This window comes from Dicentrarchus labrax, unplaced genomic scaffold, assembly GCF_905237075.1.
Source record: "Dicentrarchus labrax unplaced genomic scaffold, dlabrax2021, whole genome shotgun sequence".
NCBI classification, from domain to species: domain Eukaryota; kingdom Metazoa; phylum Chordata; class Actinopteri; family Moronidae; genus Dicentrarchus; species Dicentrarchus labrax.
In genome coordinates this window covers 24,567,157-24,591,561 of record NW_026136701.1, presented here as the reverse complement: position 1 = coordinate 24,591,561, position 24,405 = coordinate 24,567,157, and the positions used below count along the sequence as shown (strand labels likewise).

General features: G+C 40.2%; 6 protein-coding genes and 2 pseudogenes across 21 annotated transcripts in view; 5 read left to right on the top strand and 3 right to left on the bottom strand.

The window, feature by feature from the left end:
- The window catches only part of LOC127358084 (histone H2B-like), a 34,715-nt gene extending 16,144 nt beyond the window's left edge, over positions 1-18,571 (top strand). For 3 of the 4 annotated variants that reach the window (XM_051391219.1, XM_051391140.1, XM_051391009.1), the window contains one exon: positions 18,041-18,571. The gene's annotated coding sequence lies outside the window, so the exon portion shown is untranslated. Of the gene's footprint in view, positions 1-17,972 lie in introns of all 4 variants that reach the window. The other variant, XM_051391290.1, reaches the window with a different exon arrangement.
- Positions 1-18,571, top strand: part of LOC127358415 (histone H2B-like) — a 25,954-nt gene extending 7,383 nt beyond the window's left edge. The window contains exon 2 of the mRNA XM_051391542.1: positions 18,041-18,571. The gene's annotated coding sequence lies outside the window, so the exon portion shown is untranslated. The remainder of the gene's footprint in view (positions 1-18,040) is intronic.
- LOC127356138 (tripartite motif-containing protein 16-like) lies at positions 3,997-6,912 on the bottom strand. Its single transcript, XM_051387687.1, has one exon. It carries the CDS (start codon positions 6,881-6,883, stop codon positions 5,216-5,218), a length of 1,668 nt encoding a protein of 555 aa, XP_051243647.1. The 5' UTR covers positions 6,884-6,912; the 3' UTR covers positions 3,997-5,215.
- Positions 8,071-24,405, bottom strand: part of LOC127354955 (E3 ubiquitin/ISG15 ligase TRIM25-like) — a 207,835-nt gene continuing 191,500 nt past the window's right edge. For 6 of the 13 annotated variants that reach the window (XM_051385472.1, XM_051385690.1, XM_051385614.1 and 3 more), the window contains one exon: positions 8,071-8,781. In XM_051385472.1, the coding sequence (XP_051241432.1) occupies positions 8,732-8,781 (50 nt within the window). In that variant the 3' untranslated portion in view covers positions 8,071-8,731. Of the gene's footprint in view, positions 10,221-24,405 lie in introns of all 13 variants that reach the window. The other 7 variants (XM_051386194.1, XM_051386272.1, XM_051385789.1 and 4 more) reach the window with 4 other exon arrangements.
- Positions 15,923-16,392, top strand: LOC127358569 (histone H4). Its single transcript, XM_051391768.1, has one exon. It carries the CDS (start codon positions 15,931-15,933, stop codon positions 16,240-16,242), a length of 312 nt encoding a protein of 103 aa, XP_051247728.1. The 5' UTR covers positions 15,923-15,930; the 3' UTR covers positions 16,243-16,392.
- LOC127358353 (histone H2B-like) lies at positions 17,217-18,571 on the top strand. The gene has a single exon (XM_051391409.1). It carries the CDS (start codon positions 17,260-17,262, stop codon positions 17,626-17,628), a length of 369 nt encoding a protein of 122 aa, XP_051247369.1. The 5' UTR covers positions 17,217-17,259; the 3' UTR covers positions 17,629-18,571.
- On the top strand, positions 18,978-21,433 carry LOC127356021 (tripartite motif-containing protein 16-like; annotated as a pseudogene).
- Positions 23,210-24,012, bottom strand: LOC127357916 (histone H3-like; annotated as a pseudogene).

Here is a 24,405-nt window from a genome sequence, read left to right as displayed (position 1 = left end):
TAACTGTCATTTAATTTAAGAAACCTGTAGAAATTATAAATAAATAGAAATGCAGTAGCATAAAGACAGTTAGGACAATAAACCTTTATTTTGTGAACTACACAAATACATGATTGATTGTTAACTTCTTTCATAAAATTGTCGCTTTTTTAAATCTAATTTATTTTAATTTAGTTGATTTGTAGATTGAGATTAAGTTGCTGTTTGATTTCATTTTCATTTCTTATAATTTGAATTATTCATTACAAGTTAGGTTTATATTTCATTTAATGTAAGAACAATATATATATTATATATTTATAAGTAAATCAGGTAATAATCTAATATTAGATATTGGCTATATGTTGGATGATATAAAGGTATTACTTTAGTGAAAATGTTTCCAAGCTCCTTATAGTTTTAGCATACAGGCTATAATAAACTGTTTTATTAACACTGATTGTGTTTAAAAGTTTATACAATAAAACAATGTCATGTCCCCTGCACTCTTTCAAAAGGCTGTTTTGGTCCCCTGCAGTTTAACCCTAACCCGCTGTCACTCCATCTTGCTTGCACACAAGTAGCAAAATAAAAATAGAAGAACAACTAGAAAACACAGTGAACTGAAAGAGTTAGTGTTTAATTAAAAATACTTGTGTCCCCCCCACCTCTGAAATCAAAATTTCGTCCTTGATAACATTAATCAGTCTTTTGTAATCCTACAATGTTTGATAATTATATCTCACCGTAATCAGAAATGTATGTTCTCATAAAAGTTTCCTTTGATTTTATTAATGAAATATAAAATAGCAACTGATTTTACATTGTGTAATCAGATATTTGATACAATAAAAATGAAACGTTAGTTACATATTGTAACTCCAGATTCTATGAGTATAGGCTCCGCCCTCTAAGAGCTATCGCTACTGGGTTTATCCCTTAGAAAAAATAGTCCACGCCCACCCACGCTGCAACAGGGCTGTCAGAGCAGCCACTCGCTGCTGTGATAACCGTGCTGTCATGCTGGCAGAGTTCAAGTCCACAAAGGGAGGGTTGGCCCAGCCAAAGCCCGAGCGACCGCCCCTAGGGCCCTTCCATGGAGCCTGCTGACCAGCCGAGGAGAGTGGGAAGGAAGGCCGACCCGGCGTGAAGGAGGAAGCCTGTCGCAGCATAGGTTTGGGCGGCAGACTGATGGATCCGGTCGGCCTGCCGAGCGATGTACTGGTCCTTCGGTGATGTCAGTAAGGGTCGCCGTCCGGCTGCCGTACTGACCCCAAAAAATGTGGTGAGGCCTCGGTCGCTGAACCCAGCAACCTTGGTGATGGGCACATATGTTGAGATAGGCGCCTTCAGACTCTTCGGGTCTGCTGCTGCGCCCTCCTGGTACTTCTGGATGGGCGGGAAGTTGGGCCACACAGCATCTCGCTGCTCAACTGAGCGAGGGGAAAAACGCCGCACATCTCATCCACTGGGGCGGTTTCCTGCTGCCGCATCTTTTATGATGTCTGGTAGCTCCTTCACCAGTCCGCCGATCGATGGCAGGACGGTGGCCAGAGAGGGAGGGATCCTGGACTCCCCCGGGATGACACATCCACTCTCGGCGTGCTCCAGCTCTCCCGCCTGGGAGAGGGGAGGTCCTTTTCCCCACAAAGCGGTCTGTCTGACATTCGACTTGCCTGGTGTCACACTGGCTTTCTGCCTCTCTTGTGAGAGAGAGAGAGAGAGAGAGAGAGAGAGAGAGAGACAGAGACAGAGAGAGAGACAGAGAGACAGACAGACAGACAGACAGACAGACAGACAGACAGACAGACGGCCAGCAGCTGACGAACCTTGTGGTGGAAGGTTTGTCTTGGTTGTGCTGTGTATGTAGATGATGTTGTCCTCTTCAGTGACAGTTGGGAGGAACATCTGCAGAGGATACATGCACTGTTTGACAGATTGGTGTGGGCACAGTTAACAGGTACAGTTACCTATTTAGGAAAAGTGATGGAGCAGGGGGAAGATTTACCCTGTTGAGCCAAAAGTTGTGGCAATCAAGAAATTGATGTGTTTTCTCGGGATGGTGGGGTATTACAGAACTTGGGTTGGGTTCTTTTAAAAAAAAGATCAATTCATATCAGTTGAACTACTGGTGAAAAGCACCATGTTAGCATTTTTAGTGGAGGAACTGAAATAGACTGGACTGCTCCTGGTGATCTCTGCTATGAATCTCTAACTACAGTTATTATTTTATATGAAGCAAGATGTAGAAATAGAAAAAAGTCCAATGAGGTGTTATAAGAACATTTTTATGGAGATGTATGTACTTGTTTCATCCTCTGACCTTTAATTGTCTTTGTGACGTAAAAATCTGGATGTCCAATAATTTATCTCAGTTGAACTCAGAAGGAGATCCTTCTCATTGTTGTCAAAGTCTGCCCTCTGCTGGTTCCTGAGGCCCATTGGTCTAACCATTGGTGTCTAGTTCAACAGTAGTTTAAATTTTGAGCAACACACCATAACAATCAAGTTTTTGTCATTTTAGAAATATTTAAAAATCCAATGTACTTTCTCCAGAATCTTAGAGAGGAAGGGGAGGTTAAAAATCGGTCTATAGTTGTCTAAAACCCCTGGGTCAAGAGTGGGCTTTTTATAGGACTCTGTTAAATTCAGACATGGCATTGATTTAAACACTGAAGGAATCTCCTCCTTAAATTTAGCTCCAGCACTGTCAGATAGACATCTGCGGTAGGAAGTTTTGCCCAATGGCTTATAATCTAATAGTATGAATTCAAAAGTAATTAAATAATGGTCAGATAGGAAAGGATTTTGTGGAAAGACTATTAATATGATAGAACAAGGTCAAGAGTGTGATTAAAAACAATGAGTGGGTTTATTTACACTCTGACAGAAGCCAATTGAGTCTATTAATGATATAAATGCGTTACTAAGGCTGTCATTGTTAACATCCACATGAATATTGAAATCACCTACAATAATTACTTTATCTGATTTAAGGACTAAACTTGATAAAAACTTTGAGAGTTCAGATAGAAAATCAGAGTACGGTCCAGGAGCGCGGTACACTATAACAAATAGAACTGGCTGCCGTGAGTGAGAAAGACTAAGAACAAGGCATTCAAATGAATTATAATTTAGTTTAGGTTTAGGGTCAATTAAAAGGCTTCGGATCATATATGGCTGCCACTCCACCTCCTCGGCCAGTGCCTTGAGGAATGTGAGTATTAATATGACTGGGGGGGGTGGATTCATTTAGGCTAACATACTCCTCGTGGGACAACCAGGTCTCAGTAAGACAAAGTAAATCAATATCATAATCTGATATTAATTAATTCACTAAAACAGCTTTAGAGGACAGAGACCTGATATTTAACAGCCCACATTTCATTCTCTTATTTTGTGCTACTGAGGAGCTGGTTTTAATTTTTATAGGTTTTTATGTTGAACTCCTCTTGTTTTTATTTCTTTAAATAATTTAGGTGGTCGGGGGACAGACACAGTCTCTATGGGGTTTTGGGTGGGTGACTGTTCTAAAGAAAGTGCAGAGAAGTGTGTCAGACAGCAGCTCTGCTTCCTGGTCCTAACTCTGGATTGTCAGGTTTTCTCTCTTTTTCTCATGTTTCTGGATAAGAGAGCCGCTCCATCCAAAGTGGGATGGATGCCGTCTCTCCCAATCAGACCAGGTTTTACATTTCTATACTTAATAAACCCAACATTTAAATATACGTTTTTAAACTACTTATACTGACTCTGGACTGGTTTAAATCCTGAATGGATGAATGTTGTAATCTGTTTGTGTTTGGTGGCAGATCCAAACCAGAAAGTGATCAAATCCAATGTCCAAGTTATGTTCCCTGCACATTTAAATCAAGCAAGTTGAAGAGGTTCATCCCAGCATCACAGTGCAAAGATCACTACACTCCTCTGGACAGTCTAAAACATATTTATATACTGAACATCTAATCATGATATGTTTTCTGTTGTGGTAATGAAAAAAATCACACTTCAGCAATTAGCTCTCATTATATCAGTGAAGGATTTAAGTTTTATTGATCATGTTGACACAATTCTTCACACAAAAGGATCCATATGAGGACAAACTTCAGATACACAACCTTAACATGGTCAACCTGAACTTCAGTAGCTGGTAGAACAAATTAAATTAAAATGAGGGAGGGCAGTAAACACCCTGATTAGTGAGTGTCATCAGCCAAACTACCACCAGGAGGATAAAAGGAGGATATCCACTGTTTTAAATAAATATGTAAAATCATTTATTGGAAATAAAAAATACTTCAGGAAAGACTCTTTAATAAAAGTATGTTTTCAGAAGAGACTTAAACCAGATCACTGACTCAGCCACTGACACAACCAAAGGACTTCTGCCACGAGCATCTAAAAGTACGATCCAGAGAGTGCCTTACAAAGAGCTTGGAGATATAGTAGTCGAACAGGCCATGAAGAGCCTTAGAAGTAATCAGTGAAATCTTAAAATCAATTGTAAAACGTACTGGGAGCCCATGTTAAGAGGCTTAAACAGGGCCTCTAAAACCAGCAGATAGAATAATTTATTTTGTCATGTGCTGGGAGCCGATGACAAGGATCTCTGTTTGGTTTGAGTTCAACTTATATAATTTATTTGACATCCAGTTTCTTAGGTCACAAAGGCATTCAAGAGTCAATGGATCTAACAGGCACATACAACTGTGTATCATCAGCAAAACAATGAAAAGAGAATAATGTGCCCAATGAGAAGCGTGTGTAAAGAAAAAACAATTGTTTTTACACCCAATAGTACATTATTTATCTTTGTACAACATTTAATCTGCCACAGAAATAAATAAAAATGTAATCAGACATTTGTGGTAAGAACAAAATCTCTAAGATAAAGGAAGGTCTGGTGCGTTCCCTGTAAAGAAACACAAAGTGAAAGAGAAACAATAACAAATACATCAATACAAATATTCAGCAAACATTGAGAGCAAACAGAAGTTTATATTAACATACAGAGAAATGTCAAATATCATCATGAGCAGTGATAGCCTCCATGGTTAAACAGACACAGGTAGGAGCTCCAACTAAAGAAACTCAAACATTTGAGAAGATGTCAAAGTACCGCCCACAATGTTTGATTGACAGGTGATCAATCAGCTCTCAGAAACAAAAACATGAGGAAGATATCAGTTTAAGTACAGAAATACAGAATTTAACATGTTGTCCCTTAAAGGACTTCCGTCTACTTCAGTTTACAGAACTCAGCAGTGTCTACAAAAAAAAAAAAACAAAGTCCAGCATAAAGAGGCTGAGTGAATGTGGTCTGGACTCTGTGGAGGAGAGTCATGGTTTTGGAGACGCTGTAGAAGGACAGAATACCTGCACTGTGATCCAGATACACTCCAACTCTGGAGGACGGAGGACCTGAGACTGGAGTTTGGACATTGTTGTAACAAAACGTATAACTGTTGTTGTTACAACTTAAAGCCCAAGATTTGTCATTGAATCCAAATCCACAATTTTTTTGGCTCCCTGCTCTGATGATATTCTTGTATGCAACTGCTATGCAAACTCCTTCCCCTCTCCACTCCACCTCCCAGTAACAACGTCCAGTCAGACTCTCTCTACTCAGGACCTGACAAAATTTAGTGAATCTGTCTGGGTGACTTGAATAAGTCTGTTGTTTACTCATTACTGTTGCTTTTCTGTTCCCCTCAGATAATAACAGCTGTGTGTGTGCTGTGTTTGGATCCAGTGTGATTTCACCTGAATATCTTAAGAAATCAGCTCTGGTCTTGGGCTCTGGTTGTGGCAGTAAAACATCCACTTCAGTCACTGTCAGTGAGACGTTTGTCCATTTCTCTCTCAGAACGTCCTGTAGTTTATCTCTGAGCTCTGAAACAGCCGCTGTCACATCCTCAAAGTACCTCAGAGGACGGATATTGATGCTGGATGTAGATTCACTGAGTGCTGACAGTGAGGGGTAGTTGTGTAGAAACTGGGTGTGGTCCTCTGTGTGTGACAGCTTCTTCATCTCAGCGTCTTTCCTCTTCAGCTCAGTGATCTCCTGCTCCATCTTCTCCTGAAGCTCTTTGACTCGAGTCGCTACAGTTTCCTGCTGGGATCTGACCTGCTGCTTCACATCAGAGCTTCTTTTCTGGATGAGACGGATCATCTCAGTGAAGATCTTCTCACTGTCCTCCACTGCTTTATCAGCAGAGCGACTGATAGCCTCCACCTCCCGTTGAAACACCTTCACATCTTTTACTCTGTCCAGGATTCTCTGTTGGATGTTTTGTCGACTCACCTCAAGCTCTCTCTGCCTCTCAGTCCTTTCTGCTGCAGCTGAGACTGTGTCGTGGCCTTTATGTTCCTCCACAGAGCAGAGATAACAGATACACTGCTGATCAGTACGGCAGAACATCTTCATCACCTCATCATGACGAGAGCAGATGTTCTCCTGGAGCTTCCTGGAGGGGTCCACCAGCTTGTGTTTCTTTAACTGAACAACATCATAATGAGGCTGGAGGTGTTTCTCACAATAAGAGGCCAAACAGACCAGACAGGACTTGAAGGCTTTCAGTTTTCTCCCAGTGCAGACATCACAGGACACATCTTCAGGTCCAGCATAGCAGTGATCAGCAGGAGCAGCTTGGAGTCCAGTCTTCTTCAGTTCCTCCACTAAAGCTGCAAACATGGTGTTTTTCACCAGGACAGGCCTCGGTGTGAAGGTCTGCCTACACTGAGGGCAGCTGTGGATTTCCTTCTCCTTTTCTTGATCCCAGTGGGTTTTAATACAGTTCATGCAGTAGCTGTGTCCACAGGGAATAGTCACCGGATCCTTCAGTAGATCGAGACAGATTGAACATGAAATTGTTTCCTGGTCCAGCTGAACTTCTTTCTCTGCCATTTCACCTCTCTGTGGCAAGTGTGTCTCAAAATTACTTCCTTAGAAATGAAACTAGTTTGAGTTGTATTTGAACAATATGTGGTTATGCAATCAGTGGGGGTGTGTCTCTTTATCACATGTTGGTTACACCCATCTTCAAACTGCAGATCTGGAGGGGAGGAAACGAGGAAATATATGGACAGAGTGCACCTGAATATTATGTTTTGCTTTGCCTAGACATGAAAAGAACACGTGTATGAAGGTTTAACACCAGCAGGGGGCGACGATGATAAATAACATGAAAGAAATTACAACCAGGAAAATTAATAACTTCTACTATTCCTAAAAAGAACCTTGACTTACTGAAGTTTAACACCAGTGAACATGATGTATGAATTATAAAGTTTCTAATCACAACACATGTTCCTGCAGTGAATGTGGCCTGTCAGCATCACCAGATATTAGTTACACACATCTTCAAACTGTAGATCTGAATAAAGTTGAGGACAGACTGGAGCTCGCTTTGTTTGACAGCGACATGAAGAGGGAGCGATTATCAATCTTTTCCACATGCCAGGACGAGGAGCCGCACTGTGGATTTGAACTTTGGTTCCTCGTTTATAGTCCAGTGTCAGTTAACCTGTTAACCCTGCAACTTTACCTGTGATGGTGCAACAAATCAATCACAGTTGTCAGGAAACATAATCATGACTGGTTTAGATGCATTTATTTGTTTACAATTGAGGAAAACTCTTCAGCTGTTTTGTGGACTGACAGATTACATCCTGGACTAAATGAGTCACAAGAATTTTGAATCCTGATCCATCGATCCACAACTACACAGTATCTGTTGTCTTATGTGTGTCAGGACCATTGACAGTATATATAAGCTCAGGACTCACACAGGACTGTGTTTTAAGTCTGTGTAGTAAAATATCTTTATTGATTAAGTTCAGGAACAAAATCTTGGTTGTTAAAATCAACAAGTGATAGAAAACTCTGCTCATTTCTCTGTGACAAAGTTGTTTTAGTTTGTAAAGTTGAAAGGACAGAGACCGACTGATAAATGCTCTTCTGCTTTTAAACATGAACTCTGAACTTTGTGGTGTTTCAGGAGGAAAACTGCCTCAGTTATTCTCTCATATTAGTTTCACAGTTTCAACATCAGCTCTGTACGAGGCTCTGGAATGAAGACAAGAAGAAAATACTTTATTTATGTTTGTTTATTCATGATTTAAACCTTCAGTATGTTCACACATCCATCAGTAAAGTCTGTTCAGTGACTCAGATTCACTTCACCCACACAATCAATTTGTTTGATCAGAATCTCAGCAATGTAAAAGACAATAATAAATGATCTCCTTATTGATTATGATCATGATAACTACAGTTTTATACCTCAGAGAACCTCATTTGTATGTTGATTTGAACAATAACAACATTTGGTCTTCCAACAGTTATAATAGATTTCATACAAAATTAAACAAAACTGAGAACAAAATATCTACAATAAAGGAAGGTCTGGAGCTTTCCCTGTAAAGAAACACAAAGTGGAAGAGAAACAATAACAAATACATCATTATAAATATTCAACATTCAGAGCAAACAGAAGTTTATATTTTCATACAGAGAAATGTCAAATATAATCATGAGCAGTGATAGCCTCCATGGTTAAACAGACACAGGAAGGAGCTCCAACTAAAGAAACTCAAACTTTTACAGAACAACTAATGAGAAGATGTCAAAGTACCACCCACAATGTTTGATTGACAGGTGATCAATCAGCTCTCAGCATAAAAAAATGAAGAAAACGTGACTTTACTTACTAAAATACAGAATTCAACCTTTTGTCACTTAAATGACTTCTGTCTACTTCAGTTTACAGATCTCAGCAGTGGATTCAATATAAGGAAACCAAAGTCCAGCATAGAGAGGCTGAGTGAATGTGGTCTGGACTATGTGGAGGAGAGTCATGGTTTCAGAGATGCTGTAGAAGGACAGAATACCTGCACTGTGATCCAGATACACTCCAACTCTGGAGGACCGAGGACCTGAGACCGGAGTTTGGACATTGTTGTACCAAAACGTATAACTGTTGTTGTTACAACTTAACATCCAAGATTTGTCATTGTATCCAAAAACACATTCATTTGACCATCCTCCTCTGGAGATATTCTTGTACACAACTGCTACACAAACTCCTCTCCCTCTCCACTCCACCTCCCAGTAACAGCTTCCAGTCAGACTCTCGCTACTCAGGACCTGACACAAGTAAGGGAATCTGTCTGGGTGACTAGAATAAGACTGATGTTGACTCATTACTGTTGCTTTTCTGTTCCCCTCAGATAATAACAGCTGTGTGTGAGCTGTGTTTGGATCCAGTGTGATTTCACATAAATATCTTAAGAATCTAGCTCTGGTCTTGGGCTCTGGTTGTGGCAGTAAAACATCCACTTCAGTCACTGTCAGTGAGACGTTTGTCCATTTCTCCCTCAGAAGGTCCTGTAGTTTATCTCTGAGCTCTGAAACAGCCGCTGTCACATCCTCAAAGTACCTCAGAGGACGGATATTGATGCTGGATGTAGATTCACTGAGTGCTGACAGTGAGGGGTAGTTGTGTAGAAACTGGTTGTGGTCCTCTGTGTGTGACAGCTTCTTCATCTCAGCGTCTTTCCTCTTCAGCTCAGTGATCTCCTGCTCCATCTTCTCCTGAAGCTCTTTGACTCGACTCACTTCAGTTTCCTGCTGGGATCTGACCTGCAGCTTCACATCAGAGCTTCTTTTCTGGATGAGACGGATCAGCTGAGTGAAGATCTTCTCACTGTCCTCCACTGCTTTATCAGCAGAGCGATTGATAGCCTCCACCTGCTGTTGAAGCTCCTTCACATCTTTCTCTCTGTCCTGGATTCTCTGCTGGATGTTTTGTCGACTCACCTCGAGCTCTCTCTGCCTCTCAGTCCTTTCTGCTGCAGCTGAGACTGTGTCGTGGCCTTTATGTTCCTCCACAGAGCAGAGATAACAGATACACTGCTGATCAGTACGGCAGAACATCTTCATCCCCTCATCATGACGAGAGCAGATGTTCTCCTGGAGTTTCTTGGAGGGGTCCACCAGCTTGTGTTTCTTTAATGGAGCTGCATCAAAGTGAGGTTGTAGGTGTTTCTCACAGTAAGAAACAAAACAGACCAGACAGGACTTGAAGGCTTTCAGTTTTCTCCCAGTGCAGACATCACAGGACACATCTTCAGGTCCAGCATAGCAGAAATCAGCAGGAGCAGCTTGGAGTCCAGTCTTCTTCAGTTCCTCCACTAAAGCTGCTAACATGGTGTTTTTCACCAGGACAGGCCTCGGTGTGAAGGTCTGCCTACACTGAGGGCAGCTGTGGATTCTCCTTTCATCCTCTTTATCCCAGTGGGTTTTAATACAGTTCATGCAGTAGCTGTGTCCACAGGGAATAGTCACCGGATCCTTCAGTATATCCAGACAGATTGAACAAGAAATGGTTTCCTGATCCAGCTGAACTCCTTTCTGCGCCATTTCACCTCTCAGTCACAACGACTGCCTGAGTTTCACTTATTTAAAAATGAAACTAGTTTGATCTCTGATCTAAACAGCATGTGTTTCTGCAGCGAATGGGGCCTGTCGGCTCTTTCACGTCACCACATGTTGGTTACACCCATCCTTCAAACTGTAGATCTAAAGGAGAGGGAACAAGGACATATGTGGACAGAGTGAAGCTCGCTATGAGCAGGAAGAAGAGGGAGGAGTTATCAAACTGTCATTCAGTCCAGGAAGAGGAACTGTTTCAGAGAGATACTGTATGTTTAATATTTCTCTTTTAGAAACACTGGTCACTTCAGCATTTTGGAGGTAAACTCTTCTCAGAATCAGAGGGTTTGGAGGTGACTCCCCAGTTCTCAATGTCACTAATATGTCCTGTAACTCAGTTAAATAAAATCTTTAAATGTTTAGAATAATTCAACAAATCAAAAACAGATAACTGACTTTGGATTTTCTGATTTTCTAACTCAAACAGTTGAAGCCTCATATTATATTTCCATGTCTGTGAATTTTGTCCTCAATGTCTTCACTGCAGCCAATGGGGACAACAGTTTATAGTTCAATGCAGACAGTTTTTGTTATAATATTTAAAGAGCCTTTTTGTATTTTCATTCTGTGAGTGTGAATTCTACAGGTTGCAGATAACAAAGCTCTCGTCCAGGGATCCATTGAGGAGACCACAATGGGAATAAATGGAAAGCAACGCCTTGAAGGACTTTGGAATAAACTATAAACCATGCTGGAAATCAGTAATGTACGGAATCATGACCGGACACAATAAACCACTTGACCAAACTGAACTACTCCAACTCATAATAAGCATTGTCTGTTTCAAACTCTGGAAGACAAGAACTGCCATGACCCTTCCCCAGACTGTTATTGACAGCAAGACAGTCACAAAACAAATACTCACAGAACTCAGGAGGAGGAAAAACCTGGACAAAAACTTTCTCCTCTCATGGAACATTTTAAATATATAAATCAGCACCTGGAGAAAAAAATAAAAACTCTGACTTAATGAACTTTGTGAACTAAATGCACTTTAGCACTTTTTGCACTTTACAAGATTTTATTGAAGCAATTTCCTTGTCTATGTGATCTATTATATGTGTAAACCATAATAAAGTTGATTAAAAATGAAAGCAACCCAGAGTCCAGGATCAGTATCAAAGATCAGTGTGATGTTACAAAAGTGTGATGGCTTCATCTTTTGGATGATGGACATTATTGCTCCCTCTGCACTTGCACTGATGTTGGACTCCATGTGTTATTCATTCAAAGAGATGCTTTTAAAGTTTTCTTTGTTGTTGTTGTTGTTTCTTTTAGACAGTGATAGTGGTTCTCTGAGCTTTTAACTTTGGTGGATATCAGGGGTATAAACAGACATTTTAGACTCAGTGATAGGTTAAATTCCAACCTATATATAATTCTATCCAATTATTTACGAAAGTGCCACAATAATGTAATATATTTGAGTTCAAATATCTTCATTTGGGGGATTTTCCAAAGAAATGTTTTTGTTTATGATTAAATCTGTCGATATGTCTGCCACCCCTTAAAGTCTCAGTGCCACCTTTCTGCACATTTTACACCCTAAAAACCAACAAACAAACAAAAAAAACCCCAAAACATTAAAAAGATTATGCACACAAAATTATGACATCAAATATCAGGGTTCAATAGCATTAACCATTATAACCCAATATGACTGAAATCTGCTTTGCATCTTTAAAGTAAAGATCACTTTGTCCATTACATAAATATACTTTATAATATCAATAAAGTCTTGTATTAAGGGCGGCTCAGGCTGTAATCACTTTCTTGTTATAGTTTTCTTTTTAAACAAATACTCAGTACTAGTTGAAGAGGTTCGATCACTACACTCCTCTGGGAAGTCTGACACATATTTATATACAGTACATCTGATCATTATATATATTTTATGTTTTGTACAGACAGGAATCACACTTCAGCGTTCAGTTCTCATTATATCAGTGAATAATTTAAGTTTTATTGATCAGTGTCGACACAGTTCTTCACACAAAAGGATCCATATGAGGACGAACATCAGATACACAACCCAAACCTGAACTTCAGTAGCTGGTAAAACAAACTAATATAAGAAGAAAATACACAAGAACAATGTTAAATCATTTGAAAAACAGCTTTTTCAAAATTAAAATGAAGGAGGGCAGTAAACACCCTGATGAGTGAGAATCATTAGCCAAACTACCACCGGGAAAATCAATCGTTTCCTAAAAGGAGGATTGACCACAGTTTTAAATAAAACATGAGAAACATTTATAAAAGAAACTTCAGACTCTCCAATAAAAGTATATTTTCATAAGAGACTTAAAACAGATCACTGACTCAGCCTCTGGAACAAACAGAAGACCTCTGCACCGAGCATCTGAAAGTTTGAGCCGGCATTAACAGGTCGGAGATATAGCAGGCGGACAGGCCATGAAGAGCCTTAAAAGTAATCAATAAAATCTTAAAATCAATTCTAACAACATACTGGGAGCCTGTGTAAAGAGGCTGAAGATATGTTATGTTTTATATCCATCATGTGACCAATGATTAAAAACATATATGCTTGAATAAGTTGATTAAAGTTGCATTAGCAAATAAGGATGATTGAGCACCATGTAATAAATAGAAGGCTAGTATATTGCACGAACTCTGTAAGAAACAGGATGAATGAACAGCAAACTCACAGCAACGATTAGGGCCACACTAATGACAGTTTCTCCCTGCAGCCGTACAACAGGATCTTGAGATATAGGGAGCGCCACATAATCATGCAAAACAAGTCCATATTGTGAAAGATTTTGCGAAGATTAGATAGTGTTAATCAATCTGTTGCAGAGAACAGGCGTATTGTCTATTTGTATGTGAAGTTTCAGATCACAACCGGAGGCGTCAGCATGACCCAGAGCTCTTTAAACGTTGCACATTCTACTGGTGTTAAGAATAAAGCTGATTATTGAGTAAACTAAATCTTCTCCTATTGCTTCATTAAAAGAACACGCGAGGATAAGGGTTTAAAGAGATCGCTTTCCTCAACAAGGCTAAAAACAGGAGTGATGTGATCGTGTTTCTGGGTTCTAGTTAAAAGCCCGGCAGCTGAGTCCTGTGCAGTCTATAGTCGATCAATAGATTAATGGTTCAGGCAGGTAAAAAGGCGAGTGCAGTAATCAGTGTGTCACTGAAGAAGACAACATCATCTACAAACACAGCACAACCAGAGACAAACCTTCCAACACAAGGTTCATCAGCCGCCGGCCATCTGTCTCTCTCTCTCTCTGTCTCTCTCTCTGTCTGTCTGTCTCTCTCTCTGTCTGTCTGTCTCTCTCTCTCTCTCTCCCCAACTGGTCGAGACAGACGACCACCCACCTAGAGCCGAAGGATCTGTCCTAGGTTTCTGCCTTTTAACAGGCAGTTTTTCCTTGCCGCTGTCTCCAAGGTCTTGCTCATGGTGGTACTGTTGGGTCTCTGTAAATGATGTTTTAAAGAGTTCGGTCTAGACCTGCTCTATTTGAAAAGTGTCCTGACATAACTTCTGTTATGAATTGGTGCTATACAAATAAAATTGAATAAAATTGAATGTGTGGCAAAGGAGACAAATTTGTTTTTTGTGAAACTGTTGACTTTCCTGAAATCAGTGCATGGCTGAAAAGTGGAAGTCACCAGTAAACACAGAGACGCCCAGTTTGAATTGGAGGTAGCTGCTATTATTATGCTATTAATATTGCTAATGAATGCTATTATTATCTAGCATGTATTGTACCTCTTTGTCCAATTGTGACCTCTTATCTGGTGTAACACAACTAAAACCACCCTGAGCAGCAGGACAAATACAGGTCTGTGGAGCTGTGAATGTCTGTTAACTGGCTGATTTAAGGTGCGTATAATAAAACTTTTATTATACTTTTTCCTCAATTTCTAACAAGCGTTTACCTAAACTTAAGATACTTTATCGAAACTCTTAACACAGCAACACACCTACCTCGCACAATCAGCCAAAAAGTACATTTTCTGCTCAAAACCACATTTTGTTCTTTAAACACCAACTCTATATTTCAAAATGCAAAAAATATTCTCTATATACACAAACCTATCAAAACACAGCAAACCTGACTCAAAATCAAATCATTCTGATAAAACACTAGCACGTTTTCTTTCCAAGAGGAACAGATCAATCAATCATAGCACAACAACTTTCTAAATACAAACAGTTGATAGCATTACAAAAACTCCATTACTTTCCATGTTTCAGCTCTACCTGCAAACAGCAGACAATAAGAAATCCATTGTTTGGTTTTAATTCAGTTTCCTTTTACTGTAAACCACCCTACATTTTAGCTTGAGGGTCGAATGTTGATGTTCGCAACAAACTACACAAAAGTGAATGAGTAATCTTTACTTTATAAAGTGTAAAGATGAAAAAAGTTGTAAGCAACAAAACTGCAGAAGTTAAAGCTTTACTGTATTATCAACATGAAACTGCAGCCAGTGATCAACAAATAATCCAAACTATGTGTCCTTTGGTTTAAAATGTGTCAGAATACTGTCAGATACACAAAATAAACAACAATGCACAGTCCTGTTCTAATCCTTACGATCTTCAGCATTTGGACACATGTTCTCATCCACATCACATCTAACGTTATCTCTCGCTATGCACCTTGGATAGAAACGCTGGGCATGCCTTATCCACCCCTGGCCCTCTTCCTCTCCCTGGCCCAACTATTCATCTTCCTTATCCAGACATTATTCTTTCTTTCTCTCCTCATCTGTGTTGTTCTGTATCCACATGGAATAAACTCAGTCCAGAAAGTCCCCTTTATACTGCATTGTGTATGTAATTGAAGGAACTTCCTCACCTGGCTATGTCTCTGATTGAGATTGGAATTAGCTGTGGTTGATCTATTTTACCCAAATTACAATAAATCAGCTATTTCTCAATGTTTCATTGATACGTTCATTAAGAAAGGCTTATCAGCTGTTTCAATATAGATTTTGAACTTCTTTTGTTGCAGAAGTAGAGGCTTTATGCAATATTTAAGGTTTTGATCATAAGGTCTTTATTTCTGACATGTTGTGTGTAAGCGTTTGTAAATAACACAAAAAACATCCATAGTTTTGGTATTGGGTAAAGAAAAACTTAGCATTGTAGAAATGGGTTAATTGACTGCATATTCTGTGGAAACAACATGAATTGTGTTAATTGTATGGTATGAACAGACCGATGTGAGGCCAACTGTGTTTAGAGTTTAGAAAATGTGACTACAGATTGGACAAAACTAATAAAACTGTTAATAAATCTTTATTTAGGCTCTCCAGCTATGGTAGCCACGAGGACTGTTGCTACGGGAAACGCATAGGTGGCGCTAAACCGTCAACTGTAGCCTGCCTCTGTCTTCTATTACGTCCTCAGTCAGGAGTTAAGTAGTGGGACGGCGGCGAGAGAGAGAACATTCATATTAAACTCTTAATACGTTACAATGAGCGGAAGAGGCAAAGGAGGAAAAGGACTCGGTAAGGGAGGCGCCAAGCGGCACCGTAAAGTCCTCCGTGATAACATCCAGGGGATCACCAAGCCCGCCATCCGCCGTCTGGCTCGCCGCGGTGGAGTGAAGCGTATCTCCGGTCTGATCTACGAGGAGACCCGCGGTGTGTTGAAGGTGTTCCTGGAGAATGTGATCCGTGATGCCGTCACCTACACCGAGCACGCCAAGAGGAAGACGGTGACCGCCATGGACGTTGTGTACGCGCTGAAGAGGCAGGGCCGCACCCTGTACGGCTTCGGCGGTTAAACCGATTCCCTTGTTTCCAACATCAACATCAACAACAACGGTCCTTTTAAGGGCCACAACACCAAAATAAAGAGCTCACTTCCTTTTAATATCACAAACTGATGCTGTTCAATAAAATAACAATCCTATTAAAATTTAATTTCTCTTAAATATCTGCAGAACTATTACAATTGATTAAGTTAAAGTATTGTGCTGATCAAGAGAAATCCATTATATTGCTAAAATACTTCATTATATATATACTTCAATTATGTGTATTAACACTTTTCATACAGTAAAAAATGACTTGTAATAAGTTTATTATACAAAATAGGCAATGATATGAGGAAATAAACAACTATGAACACAATGAAACAATATATAAATTGACTACAGCATAAGCCGTGTCCTTAAAATACTTAAAGTAATAAAAATTGCAATAATAAACAGAAACACAAATATTGGGAATTAACCTCATAGATATATATATATATATATATAGATATAAATATAGTATGGAGATATTCACTATATATATATATATCTATATGATTTATATAGATATAGATATAGATATATAATATAAAGATATAGATATAAATAAATGGATATAGATATATATAGATATATATCTATATATAAATATATTTTATATATATATATATATATATAAAGATATATAAAGTACTGATACATAATACTTGTAATCTTACGTACACATTATTTTAAATATTTTTATAAAGACATAAAGATATTTTATTAATAATCTTTACATATATTTATTGTCTTTGTCACGATGCCACTAAAGATGCTTCATTCCTCCCTGAACATAATAATTCACTTTATTAGTGTTTATCTGTTATATTATTGTTAAATATCACAGTTCTCCACGTGTCTGCGCATGCTCGGTTTCGAACGCGACAGCTCAGCCAATCGTGTGCGAGCAACAGCACAGTGACATTTGCATCGAGCGCATATAAACAGGGAGTTCACTCGCTGTGAGTTTATCCGTTTGAGGAAGTCTGACTGAGAGAGAACATGCCTGAACCCGCCAAGGCCCCGAAGAAAGGCTCAAAGAAAGCCGTGTCTAAGGTCACCAAGAGCGGCAAGAAGAGAAGGAGGAGCAGGAAGGAGAGCTACGCCATCTACGTGTACAAGGTCCTGAAGCAGGTCCACCCCGACACCGGGATCTCCTCCAAGGCCATGGGCATCATGAACTCGTTCGTGAGCGACATCTTCGAGCGCATCGCCGGTGAGTCCTCCCGTCTGGCTCACTACAACAAGCGCTCCACCATCACCTCCAGGGAGATCCAGACCGCCGTCCGCCTGCTGCTGCCCGGGGAGCTGGCCAAGCACGCCGTGTCCGAGGGCACCAAGGCCGTGACCAAGTACACCAGCTCCAAGTAAAAACCCTCCGCTGTTAACAGCAACACAACGGCTCTTTTAAGAGCCACACACCGCTTCAACTCAAGAGCTCAAAGTCCTGGAAGATTAATGTTTACACAAAGCTGTGGAGCTGGTTTCATTTATATTAATGTGATCATTATATAATGAAAATATTTTAATCTATTGAACAGTTGATCATTAATTCTCTGTGCGGTAAAATAGTCCCATCGTTTTTATTCTGGGTGATTCATAGTGTTATAAAAGATTGTAGTAATACAAACATTTATAAAGGATCGATTTCATTTAACTGTGCGTTATTATATTATAGATTAATGCTGCCAATGGGTATTGATCTGAAACTGAAGGTACAGTATTTATTTTCACCACAAGGTGGCGACAGTCACTGTTATATATATTTATCTTTATACTGAAGGTTATTAACTATAATTATCAGTTTCTCCAGGATTTTTTAAAATATTAAATATCTGATTACACATATACTGTAAAAATAGTTGCTATATTTCACTAATAAAATCAATAGCAACTTTGAACATTGCTGATTAAAGTGAGATATAATTATTGCTTTTAGTGATTAAAACTGATAGATAAAAAATTTGTACTTGCACTAAATGTTTGATTTGTTTGAAAACTGTCAATATATATCTGTATTAAACAATCCATGTAAATATATAGAATACAAATTGTTACTGTTTAAAATTTCACCTAATAGAAATACATTGATAATATGAAACTGGAATTTAAGTTTAAATTAATAAATCAGTTGATATCCACAAAAGAAATTAGAGATTTGCAAATTAATTTTAAATTTTTTATGTGGGGAAAAATGACTTTCTTTATAAATTAGCATGGAAATTCAGACCGTTTATGTAATTTCAATGAGTTATCAATGTGTTTTTAAAATCTGTAAAATAAATGGGGAAGAAAACATTTTTAAGACCTCCAACTCCTTTGTACTCTGGTTCATGAGCACTTTATTCATGTTTTCTGATGCACTTTGACACTGGATGCACTTTATTGTGAAACTCTTGTAATATTCTCATGTGAAATCCCAAAGTTGATTTAAAACAGGAAAATCAACACAGTGGCTCCTCTTCCTGGACTGAATCAAAGCTTGATAACTCCTCCCTCTTCTTCCTGCTCTCAAACACAGCGAGCTTCACTCTGTCCACATATTTCCTTGTTCCCTCCCCTTTAGATCTACAGTTTGAAGGATGGGTGTAACCAACATGTGGTGACGTGGAAGAGCCGACAGGCCCCATTCGCTGCAGAAACACATGCTGTTTAGATCAGAGCTCAAACTAGTTTCATTTATAAAGAAGTGAAACTCAGACAGTTGTTGTGACTGAGAGGTGAAATGGCGCAGAAAGGAGTTCAGCTGGACCGAGAAACCTTCTCTTGTTCGATCTGTCTGGATCTACTGAAGGATCCGGTGGCTATTCCCTGTGGACACAGCTACTGCATGAACTGTATTAAAAGCTTCTGGGATGGAGAAGATGAGAAGGAAATCCACAGCTGCCCTCAGTGTAGGCAGACCTTCACACCGAGACCTGTCCTGGTGAAAAACACCATGTTAGCAGTTTTAGTGGAGGAACTGAAGAAGACTGGACTCCAAGCTGCTCCTGCTGATCTCTGCTATGCTGGACCTGAAGATGTGTCCTGTGATGTCTGCACTGGGAGAAAACTGAAAGCCTTCAAGTCCTGTCTGGTCTGTTTGGCCTCTTACTGTGAGAAACACCTCCAGCCTCATTATGATGCAGCTCCATTAAAGAAACACAAGCTGGTGGACCCCTCCAAGAAGCTCCAGGAGAACATCTGCTCTCGTCATGATGAGGTGATGAAGATGTTCTGCCGTACTGATCAGCAGTGTATCTGTTATCTCTGCTCTGTGGATGAACATAAAGGCCACGACACAGTCTCAGCTGCAGCAGAAAGGACTGAGAGGCAGAGAGAGCTCGAGGTGAGTCGACAAAACATCCAGCAGAGAATCCAGGACAGAGAGAAAGATGTGAAGGAGCTTCAACAGGAGGTGGAGGCTATCAATCGCTCTGCTGATAAAGCAGTGGAGGACAGTGAGAAGATCTTCACTGAGCTGATCCGTCTCATCCAGAAAAGAAGCTCTGATGTGAAGCAGCAGGTCAGATCCCAGCAGGAAACTGAAGTGAGTCGAGTCAAAGAGCTTCAGGAGAAGATGGAGCAGGAGATCACTGAGCTGAAGAGGAAAGACGCTGAGATGAAGAAGCTGTCACACACAGAGGACCACACCCAGTTTCTACACAACTACCCCTCACTGTCAGCACTCAGTGAATCTACATCCAGCATCAATATCCGTCCTCTGAGGTACTTTGAGGATGTGACAGTGGCTGTTTCAGAGCTCAGAGATAAACTACAGGACGTTCTGAGAGAGAAATGGACAAACGTCTCACTGACAGTGACTGAAGTGGATGTTTTACTGTCACAACCAGAGCCCAAGACCAGAGCTGGATTCTTAAGATATTCACGTGAAATCACACTGGATCCAAACACAGCAAACACACTGGCTGTTATTATCTGAGGGGAACAGAAAAGCAACATTAATGAATCAACAACAGTCTTATTCTAGTCACCCAGACAGATTCACTGGATGTGGATGCAGGTCCTGAGTAGAGAGAGTCTGACTGGACGTTGTTACTGGGAGGTGGAGTGGAGAGGGGAGGGAGTTTATGTAGCAGTTGCATACAAGAATATCAACAGAGCAGGGAGCTCAGATGAATGTGGGTTTGGACTCAATGACAAATCTTGGGCTTTAAGTTGTGACAACAACAGTTATACGTTTTGGTACAACAAATGTCCAAACTCCAGTCTCAGGTCCTCAGTCCTCCAGAGTTGGAGTGTATCTGGATCACAGTGCAGGTATTCTGTCCTTCTACAGCGTCTCTGAAACCATGACTCTCCTCCACAGAGTCCAGACCACATTCACTCAGCCTCTCTATGCTGGACTTTGGTTTTCAGATTATGGAGACACTGCTGAGTTCTGTAAACTGAAGTAGACAGAAGTCATCTAAGTTTAATCCATAAACATCATGTTTTTGTTGTGGAAAGCTGATTGATCACCTGTCAATCAAACATTGTGGGCGGTACTTTGACATCTTCTCATTATTTGTTCTGTAAATGTTTGAGTTTCTTTAGTTGGAGCTCCTTCCTGTGTCTGTTTAACCATGGAGGCTATCACTGCTCATGATGATATTTGACATTTCTCTGTATGAAAATATAAACTTCTGTTTGCTCTAAATGTTTGTTGAATATTTGTATTGATGTATTTGTTGTTGTTTCTCTTCCAATCTCACTTTGTTCTGTAAGTACAAATGTTTGTGGAAAAGAAAAAACAATTGTCAGAGGACCGAACCTGCTGGAGACATTTCTGTGAGTTTCAATCATTATCACATTTTTTGGGACTTTACAATGTGGTTAATTCCTTTTGGTGGGACATATATAAGGTTGTAAAGGGTTAATATTAATATTATACTGGTTTGACGTACTATACCTTAGTTACCTGTAAACATGACTTAAGTAAGATATAATTCAATAAAATGTATTTGTTCAAAAATAAAAAAACTGTATTGAAATGTATTTATGTAATGGAAAAACTGACCATCAGTCATATTGGGTTATAACTGTTAGTGCCATTGAACCCTGCTTGTTGATTTTATAATTTCTTTGTTGTTGTTTTTGTTGTTCTTTTAGGGTGTAGGCCTAAATGAAGGTCTAAATCTTTTCCTTACCATTGTCACCCAAAGGAAATTGAAATTGAAACTCCTTTATTATCATAGTTTGTTTTGTGTGCTTCATTTTGCTTTGTACTTTTTCTCTTTTGTACAGTTCAGGCTCGTGTATGTACAAAAATATATGAAAGTGTAATAATGAGAAAGTGTAAAACTTAATTGAAATACTGAATCAATAAAAATATCAAGTTTTGATTAAAGTTATAAGGTTACTTGTACTTTGTTTTATTTTGTTGGTCACTGGTGCGTTTAACCTTAAATCAAGTTCTGATTTTATTTTGAAACTCCCGCACAAGTGAAAGCGGAAGCCTTGTCGTTAACGCGGGAACTCGGCGTCCTCTGTTCTGATTGGACGATGGAACTTACGCTCAGCTCATCCAATGAACGAGCGCTCTCCTATATAAACACCTTCCCCCCCCCGTTTAATTTCTTCAGTCAAACCAAAAAAAAAAAAAAGTTGTCTCGGGGAAGGGGGCGGGTAGGGGGGAGAAAAAGACAAAACACCGTCCCCCCCGGCCGGCCCCATTCCCGGTGGGCCGGGGCACAGGCGCCCGGGGAGGGGAGGGGAAGGGGGGGGGCCCGGCCCCGGGGGGCTCTGGTGGTGGTGGGGGGGGTTGGGACCTGGCCGCCCAAGTCCGGGGGCGGCCCGGAACCCCCCCCCAAGACACAAAAAAACCCCCGCACCCCCCCCCCCCCCCCCCCCACCCCCCCCCCCACAACAAGGGCCCAACCCTCCGGGGGGGTTAACCTCCCCCCGGGCCGGCGGCCCCCCCAAACCCAGGAGGCCCCCACGACCTAAAAAACCAAAAAAACGCCCCAAATAAAAAAAACACACCCCCCCCCAACAACACACTTCCTTTAAACACCCCCCCCCCCCCACTAAAAAAAACCATAATATAATTTTAAAACCTTAAATAAAAAATTAAAATTTTTATATAAAATTTCCTAAATAAAGTATCACTACATCCTCTATAATATATTACATTAATCTTTATCAGTCTGTTAGTAAGATGTTACTGCATACAGCCTGATAATAGGCTGATATGACCTTGATCTGCTGTAAACTAATCAATATACCTTATTGATTACCCTGAGATGAGATCAATGTGATGGAAACTGACGTTTTTGGCTCAATTCAGCAGCTTTCTGCTGTCGACTGTAGCTGGAAGCTAGATTTGGGTAAAGGACAGAAACCTGTCAGTCAAGGCCTTAATAGCCTCTTAATGGTTTATAGGAGTCCCTGCAATGTGTCATCATACACCTGTTTACAGTTGGACAACATGTTCACACACATAAGTGAATTATTGACTGTGGGAAGAGTTAATAATGAAACAAAGTCCACTTGCTGGCTTTTCCAGATCTTTAAAGTATGGTGTCTTTGAATTTCTTGAAAAACGTTCTATAAATTAAATTTATTATTATTAGTAAAAGGGGACGTATATGAACCACACCTGATGGGGTTGAAAGCTCTGGAGAAAGTGAACAGATAGTTTCCTGCTCTCTGCTTCATCACACTGAACCACATGATGTAAAGTTGAATTGCCTGAAAAACACTTTTGGAGAAGTTGATTGAGCTCTGCTGCTTGACTGAAGTGACGTCTGGGAAATGTAGTGAGCTTCCAACACCAACAAAGGAAACAATATAAATAAACAATATAAATAAATAAAAGTGAGGGAACTTATTTTGTTTTCTCGAGATAATGAAATAAGTAAAGACAAACATTAATTATCACAAGGAAACAATCTTGGTCATGTAGATAACTAAATAAGTCGTCATCACGAGATAACAGTGCATTAAAATAAAAATAACCCATGGCCGTTCTGCTTCTGTACTTGTTGGTTATTGTTCAGTTTTATAAACGTTTACCGCTTTGTGCTCAGCTGTTTCTGTTCATGCAATACTGAATAAAGACTTTATACATTCCTCAGTTACAATAATGTTTAAAGTAATAACTAATGTAACTTGTATTTACTCATGTTGGTCAATAAAACTGCTACTGAACCCAGATGAGTTTATTTAATCTGCAGAATGTGACAGTAAACAACCTCTTTAACCTCAGACTGTACATTAGAGATATTAGACTTTATACTATATAATAATGTTAATATTGTAATAAAGATGTGTTTGAGGACTGCTGCTCTCAGGGAGTTTATGTGGCTCTGAAAAGAGCCGTTGTGTGTTGGTCCAACAGGTCTGGGGTCAGTTTAAGCCCTCTCTCCGCGGATACGGCGGGCCAGCTGGATGTCTTTGGGCATGATGGTCACCCTCTTGGCGTGGATGGCGCACAGGTTGGTGTCCTCGAACAGGCCCACCAGGTAAGCCTCGCTGGCCTCCTGCAGAGCCATGACGGCGGAGCTCTGGAAGCGCAGGTCGGTCTTGAAGTCCTGAGCGATCTCCCTCACCAGGCGCTGGAAGGGCAGCTTGCGGATCAGCAGCTCGGTGGACTTCTGGTAGCGGCGGATCTCCCTCAGAGCCACGGTACCGGGCCTGTAACGGTGGGGCTTCTTCACTCCGCCGGTGGCGGGGGCGCTCTTACGGGCAGCCCGGTCGCCAGCTGCTTCCTGGGAGCTTTTCCTCCGGTGGACTTACGGGCGGTCTGCTTCGTTCTGGCCATTGTTGCTTATCGATCCGCTCTGAGCTCACGAGAGAAGAATACCGTCTGACTGCCGGCGGCGGCTTTATAAAGGGACTGCCGGAGCGACGGCAGCGCTCATTGGGCCACACAGAAAAGCGCGCGTTGGAACTCGTCAGCGATTGGAGGAGAAAATTCAAAATAAAACCCTCCGCCAATCAGATCGATAGATCATTTATATATAAAACATCTGAAATACGGAAGTTTACATCAATATATCTTTAATCATTTAATATTTATTTAATCATTTAATATTAACTTCTTTCATAAACTGTTTTTATATCATGTTTTATTTGTTGTTTTTATTATAATTGAACACTTAAAGTCAGATTGTTGTTTGATTAAGATTAATAATCTCTTATTGGTATTCTTTTAATTAGTCATTT